This window comes from Mytilus galloprovincialis, chromosome 9, assembly GCF_965363235.1.
Source record: "Mytilus galloprovincialis chromosome 9, xbMytGall1.hap1.1, whole genome shotgun sequence".
Classification (NCBI taxonomy): Eukaryota; Metazoa; Mollusca; class Bivalvia; order Mytilida; family Mytilidae; genus Mytilus; species Mytilus galloprovincialis.
In genome coordinates, this window is record NC_134846.1 from 77,410,725 (window position 1) to 77,423,081 (window position 12,357).

Below are 12,357 nucleotides of genomic sequence, written 5' to 3' on the forward strand. Positions count from 1 at the left end.
TAAACAAACTATGTTTACTGATATGTTACCCTAACAACCAACTTCTTCTTCCTCCATTACTGAAATAAAATCATATCGATCAAATATTGGTCCACCTGAAAGCTCTTATTGTAATAGGAGAAGGGGGATTAAAGTCCAGATTAGGCCCAAGAAAATGAAGTTTTTGAGAATTATTTCAAAGTTCAATATCATGTATGAAAATGCATAAAATCAAGAAAATATATTAATATAATTACTTAAGATTTTTGATGTTATGACATCACAATAACATCATAGTATGCATCAATTTCACCAAAACAAAGAAAATTGCCAGGAAACAAAATAATTTAAGAATACCGTTTTAGTTTTATTATAACTATTGACCTAATCTTGACCAAATATAAAGTTGTTGCTAGAGTGCATACATTATTTTCCAATCTAATTATACTTATAAGTTGATGTAAAACAAGGAAAATCAAGATCTTTTACTAATTATATCCAATTTCATTATATATAGCATTGCAATACTATCTTTCTAATTGTGAAAATTGTTCTTGTTTTTTTGAACACCTTGAATCAGAGAGTAGTTATAGTCCAGTCAAACTAAGACTTAACCTCAAACTAATTGCAACAGAAAATGTTTTAGTTCTAATCTATAGCATTATGCCCTAAATATACACAGAAAAAAGTCCCATAAAATCTAACTTGAAGAAATCTCAAAATCAGCATTGTTAATACGGAAATTAACATTATGGAAGGGGACATAATTCCTCAAAAATGAGTCTTTTTTTGTTTTTTTAGGTTGATTTTCTTAAAATTTATGTAAAGTATGATGCTTTGATGGGGTTATAAGTTTCATTAAAGAAATTGCAAATTTGAAGCTTTGTGAACATTTTGAAAAATAATGTGAAAATTTGGTATTGTTTATATCTGTATATTATATATTTTTAGCATCTTACTTGTCTAAAGAAATTTTAAATCACAAAAAGAAGAATACATGCTTAACTATTTTGATTAAATTTGAGATTCTTCACCTTGACATGTTGAAAAATTCAATAAATGGTCAACTAATGAATTACGAAATCTAGTTTATAGCTTGATAAATTTTGAAAACACCTTTAGAGTTGTTTGTTATACTCTAAAGACCGCTAAAGCATCAAGAATCAATACATTCTGATGAATAGAAGCGGTAAAGTTATAATTTTGTATTAATTTTTACAGACATTTCTGCCTTTTTTTGCAAGAGTTATCTTCCTTTTCAAAGCAAATCTCCATAGGAATTTTAAATGGTGATTTTTTAAGTCTTCCTCAAGTAAGATTTTATGGGACTCTTTTCTGTGTATATTTTGGGTATAATGCTTAAGATTAAAACTTAAAAATCTTCTGTTGCAATTACTTTCAGGTTAGGGTCAAATTTATGCTAGATTGACAGGACTATTACATTTAGGACAAAGGAGTAGGTGGTAAGACCTCACAAAAATAAAATTTTACAAATTCATTAAAATTGTTAACTTTTAACTATTTGTTGGAAAGTAGAATCTTGTGTTACTTAACTGTGGTGTTGGTTTTTTTTTTGACAAACTAATGTACATGCATCAGGTATTAGCATTATCAACTCATGCAATCACAGTAAACTATATCCTATATCTATGGCAATTAAATACATCCACACTTTCCAAAAAGCTTATAAAACTTTTATGAATTTCATGCAACATGCAACTTATATGTAATTAGTAAATCACAACTTTATGGTATTCAGTGATTTATATAATTTCAAATTCTAACTGAAACAAAACCTTTAGCTTTCCTTTTTCAAAAGGAAAGAGCTGTTTTTTTTAAAAGAGTAAAATATGTACCGGTACTTTTAATGTAATACAGCATTGTAAATACACATAAAACAATATTCTGTGTTGAGAGGAAGAAATATCTATAACAAAAAATCATTTTTTTGCTAAAACAAATTTACATAAGATAGACAGGAACTATATAACTGTTATTTTGAAACCACAACAATCTTCATTATACAATACAATCTGAGCAATATCAACAGATTAGTTTCTACCTGATAAAAGCAACCACAAACAGCCAGCATCTATCTATAACCTGTCAACCTAATCATAACCACATACTTTAATGTCTATAAATTCAGTTTATTACTTCAAAATTACATATTTGCTTTCCAAGTAGATAATCCATTCAATTTCAGGAGCTATTTGAATAAAGAAGAAATCATTGGATTTCAGAAAAATCAGCAAAATAGATATGTGTAGTGAATTCAGAATTTTAATTTCTTATAGTTGCAAATTATGCTCACACTGTCACATAATACGCATCAATAAAACCCTCACAATAATTTCTGAATTAATAGTATTCTAAATTCAAAACTTGTGTGTATTATTGCGAAAAATAGTTACAGGATAAGTGTTGCAAAAATAAAAACTATCTAAATTTTGCTAGATTTATTTGTATGAAGCATTTTGTGAAGTTTTAATATATGATCCCCTATTTTGTGAAGTTGTAATATATGATCCCCCAATTTTGGACTTTGTCAAGAAATAGCACCTGCAACAATTTGGGAAATTACAGTTAATCCAATGATGTCTTTTTTATTGAAAGCAGCTAGAAACCAGATTCCCCCCCTGGTTATACATCTATTAAACATAGAACATGTGGTGGAAAAGGTTTGACAGGTGGCCTATTAAGAACATACACATATATACTTTATAAGTACTAACAAATCTGTTATTCTAACTTATTTCTGGAATTTAGACTTGGATAAAACTAGAAAGAAGAAAGGAAAAAAGGAAAGATTTATATAAGAAAGGTATATACATATTGAAATAGTAATCACAGTGTTACTACACATATAATATATAGTATAAAGTATTAATAATAGAATATTGTAAACGTTGAGCATCCAATGCAAAAAAATCTATAAAATTTCCTGTTGTTTTTTTTAACTCAAAGCATATATTTTGGGTAATGTATCATCAAACACATTATGAGATCATATCGTATTAGGTACTTTCTCTTACAATAATATTAAAAGGAAAATAATCTATGGGATCCCTTAATGATGTGGTGAAGTCACTTATGATTGTGCTAGCATTATCCTAACTTGTGCAAAGTTCATTCATTATGGCATTTGCGCCGATTTTGAAAATTTTCATTCTTTCATTTGCGCCGATTTCATTTTTTCATTTGCGCCGATTTTATATTTTTTCTTAATTGGATTTACAGGTAAGTTACAGGTAAGTTCATACTTTTACATTGGCTGAGAACAGAGTATACAGACAAATCAAGTGACATTGTAATTGGTAAATGGCTATCCCAATGTTTCGGGTTACGGTTCCTTTCCCTAAATGAAATCGATGACTGCTTCACGTTTGACATTGTCTGACGCTCTTTCTGATGGCAAATGTCATACATTCTTAGACAACGTACAAGTACACATTCCATAACGGTCAACCAATTCGTGATGGCGTCCATAAATTAAAGAAGGAATTATTTTAACTTCACCATTTGGAACTCTTGGTTTAATAGCTTCCTTGTGAGAAAATGCAAACTCTAGAAATGTCCCCACAAGTACGTATGCCAGACAAAGAAAAGAGACCTTCGTTATCGACAATTTTGCCAAATATAGAAGAAATAGAGACGAAATCATAAGAAAGGAATACATTAGATGTGTTGCTTATACATACTCGGCAAGAACAGATTTATGATTTGAATGTATTCCGTTTTTATGGATTTAAATGCTGCTACATATATTTTTAATTCGTCATTTTAGTATAAACAAAGTTCTTTTATCTTAGGGTTTTTACTTCTTGATTTTAAGCAGGAGACAACAGTTATATACATGTTATGATTGACAATTCATAACACATGTACAACTGGCTAACGGAAGAGGTCTTTAATGATAAATGAAAATAACATTACTGGGATGGAGAGGTGTCTCATTGGCTCTCATACCACATCCTCTTATATCATTTCACCTGTAATTTACCTGTTATTTACCTGTAAAAAAATCGGCGCAAATGAAAAGAAAAATCGGCGCAAATGAAAGAAAAAATCGGCGCAAATGAAATGCAGATCGGCGCAAATGCAAAACGCCGATTAAAATTTGAGCTAATGCTTTTCATTTCCATAAACACAACAAAATTCATGACCAAACTGCATTAAAATCTTGTTGGAAAATTAAAGAATCATTTTTATACAGTTGAAGAATTGATTGTTGATAGTGTTCAATTTTTCATTTATACAAAAAATATATTTTTCTAGTATTAATCAGTATTTATAAAAGTAAAAGTTTCTAAAAATGCATTTGCAAAAGTGAATTACTAAACTTACAAATGTGTGAATACAGAGCACAATACCAACTAGGAAGAACTTAAGTATATTTAATATTGATACATGTATATTGAAAAAAAAGTTAAAATCATACAGTATACTGGTACATTGTAATACCAATATGAAATTTTTATACAACATCATTTTAAGACAGTCAATATGCATGTGTTGTTAAAATCTTGAATTTAATATGGTAGACGAACAAAAATACCTTGTTCTGGAGGTTCTCTTAGGCCAGCAGTCCCAGACAGTATGCGACCTGGTCCTTGTCCCAACTGGACCAATTTCTCTTTTTTCTTTGATCTTACTTTTTGTAGTTTCCTTAGTAAATATGCTTTATCTTTCCCTTCCTGAAATTTCATAACCCTCAAAATAGTCAATTGCAATTGTACATGAATTTTAGAAACAACAAGAATGTGTCCAAAGTACACGGATGCCCCACTCAGTCATTTTCCATGTTCCATGGACCGTGAAATAGGGTAAAAATCTAATTTGGCATTAAAATTAGAAGGATTATACTATAGGGAACATGTGTACTAAGTTTCAAGTTAATTTGACTTCAATTTCATCAAAAACTACCCTGACCAAAAACTTTAACCTGAAACTTCCATTTTCATTTTCTATGTTAAGTGGACCGTGAAATTGGGGTCAAAAGTCTAATTTGGCTTTAAAATTAGAAAGATCATATCATAAGCAACAAGTGTACCAAGTTATAAGTTGATTGGACTTCAGCTTCATCAAAAACTACCTTGACCAAAAACTTTAACCTGAAGCAGGACGAACGAACGGACGAACGAACAAACGGAGCCACAGACCAGAAAACATAATGCCCCTCTACTATCGTAGGTGGGGCATAAAAATGAGAATGCTTCACTGTTTGTTTAGCTTTATATCAAAGTTTTATCAACCTAGATAAGTGTGTACTAACCATACATCAACCACACATCATACATACACGAATAAAGAACATAATAAAACATCAACATGTCTGAAATGATCACTTTTTTACAACAAATTTAAGTTAATTCATGATATCACCAGATATTTTTTCTAGATGAATGAAGAATGATGATGCCCCCACTTGCATATAACGTTATAAAGGGGCATAACTCAAAAAAAGAAAAGTGATGCCACCCAAATTGAACTTCATCTGTGTTTTATGGTATTAAATCATTATGTGTATCAGTTTCATAACATTTGGCTGAGGCAAACAATTTTTAGGATGTACAGACGTATGGATGAACAAAGGTAACACTTAATGGCCCCTCCAAGTGACAGCGGTGGTATAAAAATTCTAATAATGTTAATTGATCGTAGGTCGTATTGACATACCAATCGATCAAATAATTAAACACATAAGATTTTTGTGGGTTACATATGTTTAAAACCACAACAGGATGATAGCTATTATTGTGGTACATTGTAGTATTAGAACTTCAACATGACTGAGAAAATTTGATTAACATATACGATATACCACTGGAACTAATGTAAAACACACTATTGATTTTAAAGGATAGGTTTAGTCTAAGTACTCACCATAGTTAGTTGATGTCTAAGTAATGTAACCATTTCTTTATGTCCCACCATAACAATTCTCATGTAGTATGTACCAACACTGAAATACATAAATATAATACATATTTTTATCATGAAAATATGACTGCACATTATTTCAGCATATTTCATAAAATAAGATATATCTAACAATTCATTTTAACATCTTCATTAACAATTTTTGTATCTTTTTTATATGTTGTTGTTAACTGTTTACATCTTTATAAAAAAAAAATAAAAAAATTGTTCCTTAATCTGTTTTTTCTTTTATCTAGATCTATTCTATCTGCATGCTTAACACATTCTTCAGTTAGTAGTGGCTTCAAACATCTGTGTACTGTAAATTTTGAAATTATTGCATGCATTTATAATTGGGATTTTTTAAGAATGAACAAAAATGCAAGTATAATTATTGCGATTTCAGGAATAAGTATAAGATATTAGAATGTGAGATTATATTACTGCAATAATCACCAAGTTGCATTATTCACATCAATAAAAACCTTGCAATTATTTCTGAATTTACAGTATATATCATAGTCATGCCTCAATCATGATGATCTTATTTATAATAAAACAAGAATGTGTCCACAGTACACGGATGCCCCACTCGCACTATCATTTTCTATGTTTAAAGGACTGTGAAATTGGAATAAATTCTCTAATTTGGCATTAAAATTAGAATGATCTTATCAAAGGGAACATGTATACTAAGTTTCAAGTTGATTGGACTTCTACTTTATCAAAAACTACCTTGACCAAAAACTTTAACCTGAAATTTGCACTATCATTTTCTATGTTCAGTGAACCTTAAAATTGGGGTCAAAACTCTAATTTGGCATTTCAATTAGAAAGATCATATCATAGGGCACATGTATACTAAGTTTCAAGTTGATTGGACTTCAACTTCATCAAAAACTACCTTGACCAAAAACTTTAACCTGAAGCCAAAAACTTTAACCTGAAATTTGCACTATCATTTTCTATGTTCAGTGAACCGTAAAATTGGGGTCAAAACTCTAATTTGGCATTTAAATTAGAAAGATCATATCATAGGGCACATGTATACTAAGTTTCAAGTTGATTGGACTTCAACTTCATCAAAAACTACCTTGACCAAAAACTTTAACCTGAAGCCAAAAACTTTAACCTGAAATTTGCACTATCATTTTCTATGTTCAGTGAACCGTAAAATTGGGGTCAAAACTCTAATTTGGCATTTAAATTAGAAAGATCATATCATAGGGCACATGTATACTAAGTTTCAAGTTGATTGGACTTCAACTTCATCAAAAACTACCTTGACCAAAAACTTTAACCTGAAGCCAAAAACTTTAACCTGAAATTTGCACTATCATTTTCTATGTTCAGTGAACCGTAAAATTGGGGTCAAAACTCTAATTTGGCATTTAAATTAGAAAGATCATATCATAGGGCACATGTATACTAAGTTTCAAGTTGATTGGACTTCAACTTCATCAAAAACTACCTTGACCAAAAACTTTAACCTGAAGCGGGACAGACGGACGAACTAACGAACGAACGAACAGACGGACGGACGAACGGACGCACAGACCAGAAAACATAATGCCCCTCTACTATCGTAGGTGGGGCATAAAAAGAATTTTGTTAAACATAAATTATATTATACCATAGTATGACTAAAACTCCTGCTATTACTCCAGGTGATGATATAACTTTAACAATCTCATGTAACACTTTGTAATCACCACTCCAACTATCTACCAAGTTTGTTACTACATCATATGCTTTATCCTTGCCTCTGAATGGTCCACAATCTTCACTTGGTTTAATTCTGTAAAAAGAATATATTAAAACATTATCAAATTAACAGATTTATAGTGACATATTCAGTGGGGTTCACTTGAAAAAATGTCATTACTTTAAAAATTTAACTTTTCAAGTAACATACTGAGATCAAAGAATCTCTGCACAGCCTAATAAAGGTGTATTATTTAGTACAAAATCATTTCCATTGTAACAATTAGAAGGATATTGTGAAAGAAAATATGTATGCTTCAAATGCATAAATGTATACTTAAACTTTCTTGATCAAATCTTCTCTTCGGAATCTCCAATCTAACATGTACATACTAAAGCCTGTATTTCATCTTGTGTTTTTTCAGTACATATATATCAATGACTTTTTCAGTTTAGATAAAAGTATTTATTGAGATAAACTTTTGTATACTTACGTAATTATGCTCACTGCAACAGCAACCGTTGTTAATAAAAAGAAGAAAAACAAAAATCCCAGAAATATTGTATGTGTTCTGGAAGCCCTCCATGCCTTGGATGATGGTCTACAGTTTTGTAGGACACTAACCTAAACAAACAATAAATATATTCATTACATAGTACTATCTTTAAGTAAATGTTCCTGTTCAAGCTTTTGTAAATACTAAAACCATAGATATCTTGACAATAACAAGGACCTTTCAGCGTTGGAACATAAAATGTCAGTAGTTTCAGATTAGTCAGATTAACAATCTGTTTAAAATAGCAATCTGTCAACTGTACATACTAAACAACTACCAGTAATTGGTACAGACACCTCACCATTGTTGAACACTAAATGTTGTCCTCATGATGACTAGATGATTTTTTTTTAAGGTTGCCCTCTCATCACATATACCCTAAATCTCCTGTTATCCACAATAGATAGGTTTCAATGACATCATTTGAGTCTGAAGTATTTTTCTTGGCTGCCACATATGATAGAAATTATTGAATGATTAAAATTCCATGCAGTCTTTGAAATAATTGATCTTAGAATTGTCAATTTATCACAGATTTTTCTAACAAATTATGTGTTTTAAAAGTACTTACAACTTTGACATAAAACAGTATAAACAATTTGACAATCATCATTACAGACAACAATGGTGAATAAAATGTACCAAACCTGAAATGAAAAAAAAACAATAGATTAAAACAAGAAATTATGCATTTCCTTCTTTAGATATAGATTTAATAGAGATTTCGTGTTTCTTAAAACAATAGCAAATTTCATCAACTAAATTTGAAACAGCTTTAAATATTTAAAAACTAACTTCACATAATATAAGTCGACACTTATCAAGGATTTTATGCTAAACTTTAATATTTTGATTAGAAATAAGAACAGTATATTGATAATATGATAGGCATTACAAATCACTGACTGACTGACATTTTATGAACTTTATTTGATATTTCACAACAAGTATTATTTGAAAAACATCATACTTTATTGGTGGTGCAAATTTTTCTATTTAAAATGTGTGTGTATGTGTGTTTATTTAATTTTTTAAATTTTATACTTTTTGTAAGACTCACCAACATAATGCTTGAGAATATATCAGATCTAGTGTATTCCTACCAATATCAAACTCAGGTTCTTTTAATTTCTCTGTACAACAATAGTTTGCCATAACTCTATAAATAAAAGTCAGTTAAGTACAAGAATACAGGTCAAATCATATTCTTATATATGAGGGTAGTAATACCCTTTACTGTCAGGCATTTTCAGCTACTGTTAGCGTCAAATTGGTTAAATTTTTACCGTGATTCGTCAAACAATCCTTATTGTTATTTGTCAGAGGTCTAAAATAATTATCGTTTTCGTCATTTTTGGGGGAAATTTAACGTGATTTGTTCAAATCAGTCAATTTTCTTATCATCTAAAAGAAAGTGTACATTTTATCGTCATGCATCAAAAATTACCGTTAACGTCCTTTGGCAAGAATTTTTACCGTGATTCGTCATGAAGGTACAACCATTACCTCCCTCATATATATAGGCATATATTTTGTGCAAATATCAAACTATTACATTCAGGAACAGAGGTACAGCATCTTTTTGATTTATATTTTACAGAGTTCCCATCTTCAAGTATTCAAGATATATAATTTTGTTTTTCATTCAAAATGTCTGAATACATATACAAAATCATCACATAAATTGGCCCTTAATTCCTAGATTGTTTGCCCCATAACCCTTTAAATAAATCCCAACCTTCTACTTATGGTATTAAACATCGTGGTACAATTTCAGAGCAATTGAAATACTTATACACAACTTATTGTCCTGAAACTAGATAAATGCTTGAATTGGGCCCCTTATTCCTAAACCTTTGGGACCGTAACCCCCAAAATCAATCCAAACCTTCCTTTTGTGGTTATAAACCTTGTGTTAAAATTTAATTGATTTCTATTTTCTTATACTTAAGTTATTATTCAGAAACCATCTGTCTTTGGACGACGACGATACGCTGCCGACTACGTGATACCAATATACAACCAACATTTTTTTGAATTTTTGCATATTTTCGCAACAATTATACAATAGAAATAAAGTTCTACAAATAATTTGGATGGAGGAGTATGCTTCTCCTTTCTTCCAAATCTTTCCTTTCATTGTTTCACCCATCTGCTTTTGTTTTTTTTCAAATGCACCTTTTCCAGCTATCTCCTACTCCATTCTACTGCTCCCATCTCCTTTTTTCATCTTTCTCTCCTTTCTTTTCAACTCTTCATCACCCTGTTTCCCTAATCTTGATAATTTTGTATTTATTCATATCTGAATACACAGCATCAAATTCTATCTTTAATTTGTTTAATCCATTCATGAACTTACTTATGTATAAACTCCAGGAAGAAGGTGGCACCAAGTATAAATATAAAATCTATCAATACAAGTCTATACAATTCATTGCCAACTTTAGTTTCCCAGCACTGGAAATAAATAAATGTATTATAGGTAAACAATTTTTTATACATTTGCCACTGGATGTTTTTAAGGCAATCAGCAATCATTTATTGGTTATAAAAATGCAAAATTATTAGAAATAGACCAATGATTTGAAGTGTCAAGTGAATTCTTCAAAAGATGTTAAATTTTGAATATTCATTTTTCATTATGTCCAGAACCATATATACATGCATATTTAAATAATCGGGATCATTACACTACAAATAAATTTAAGCTGCCTTGAATGAAAACATAAAGCAGTGTACTCACGTAAACTGAACCTGGGAGACGTCTGAACCAGTATGACACTAATATACCAAGTAATGCCCCTTTCAACAACATGGTTCTGAAAATACAAATATCTTTTTTATTGAAGAAAATTTGTTTAACCAAATCGTAAATGAAATCAAAATTCTGTTTAAATATTAAATGATGCGTTTAATAAAGGTTTACTGACTTTACAAGTCTTTACAAACACAATTAAGGATAAACAGACATTAAGCAACTATCAATCAATCTAAGAAAAAATCCTTAAGATCTGAAACTATTCAAATAACATTTCTCTTAGAAACGTATGTGACAACTTTTGTTATAAACTCTCATTCTTAATTAATATTGTTATAGTTACCTAAACATTCCTATATATAATTCATGCTTTGGCTTTTCATAATTCTCCAGTGAACCAATTCTGGCAAAAATAAATGGGAAGACCAAATGTATGGAAGAAATTACCAATGGCATGGTCAGTTCACCAATAATATGCACATCACTCTAGAAACAGAAAAAACACAAAAATTGATGATCATTTTATATAAGATAAATCAATGTAACAAATTAACTATGCAATTCAAAAACAAATGCAGAAACTAGTCTTTTCACCATGTTTATGATAAATTCAATTCCACAAAACATTCTAAATTAAGAATAAGATAATATGTTTTTCCATATCAGACTTTCTTTTAAAAATTTGTTTAGCAAATTATCACCTTTATTCTTATATAAAAAGTTTTCACAAGCTTTAAATCCTATTATTACTTTTATACATAAGAAATACTCTTGTAAAAATTATACAAGGGAAATAACTTTAGAAAAGAATACAAAACAATATGGAAAAATCTGGCATGCAAAATCATAAGCCTGTTTTCTTGGACGAGATTAATCTTTCTATCTGTCAAATAAACGTGTCTTTTATAATTTCTTTATTCTGGATTTAAATTTTGAAATTGAACAACTTATTTTATTGTACTTGATTGTTAGTTTCTATTCTGGTTTTGATTTGTAGTACCTTTGTTACTTTTGTAACACAAAGGAATACCTACCTCTGACAAGTTCTTATCCAGGATGTAATATATTAGATATCCAGCACCACCTATCATACCAAGCACTAAGGAATACCTACCTCTGACAAATTCTTATCCAGGATGTAATATATTAGATATCCAGCACCACCTATCATACCAAGCACTAAGGAATACCTACCTCTGACAAGTTCTTATCCAGGATGTAATATATTAGATATCCAGCACCACCTATCATACCAAGCACTAAGGAATACCTACCTCTGACAAGTTCTTATCCAGGATGTAATATATTAGATATCCAGCACCACCTATCATACCAAGCACTAAGGAATACCTACCTCTGACAAGTTCTTATCCAGGATGTAATATATTAGATATCCAGCACCACCTATCATACCAAGCACTAAGGAATACCTACCTC

At 30.1% G+C, this 12,357-nt stretch overlaps 1 protein-coding gene across 7 annotated transcripts in view; it reads right to left on the minus strand.

Annotated features, from left to right (window-relative positions):
* The window catches only part of LOC143046010 (transmembrane channel-like protein 7), a 30,048-nt gene that overhangs the window by 4,755 nt on the left and 12,936 nt on the right, over window positions 1-12,357 (minus strand). For 4 of the 7 annotated variants that reach the window (XR_012969054.1, XM_076218943.1, XM_076218944.1 and 1 more), the window contains exons 10-18: window positions 11,264-11,406; window positions 10,906-10,981; window positions 10,522-10,619; window positions 9,223-9,321; window positions 8,734-8,809; window positions 8,100-8,230; window positions 7,535-7,699; window positions 5,866-5,944; window positions 4,538-4,676 (exon numbers count right to left, since the gene is read on the minus strand). Coding sequence is in view for 6 of the 7 variants with exons in the window: in XM_076218943.1 (XP_076075058.1) it covers window positions 4,538-4,676; window positions 5,866-5,944; window positions 7,535-7,699; window positions 8,100-8,230; window positions 8,734-8,809; window positions 9,223-9,321; window positions 10,522-10,619; window positions 10,906-10,981; window positions 11,264-11,406 (1,006 nt within the window). In the remaining variant the exon portion in view is untranslated. Of the gene's footprint in view, window positions 1-29; window positions 60-2,714; window positions 2,761-4,537; window positions 4,677-5,865; window positions 5,945-7,534; window positions 7,700-8,099; window positions 8,231-8,733; window positions 8,810-9,222; window positions 9,322-10,521; window positions 10,620-10,905; window positions 10,982-11,263; window positions 11,407-12,034; window positions 12,085-12,357 lie in introns of all 7 variants that reach the window. The other 3 variants (XM_076218946.1, XM_076218947.1, XM_076218948.1) reach the window with 3 other exon arrangements.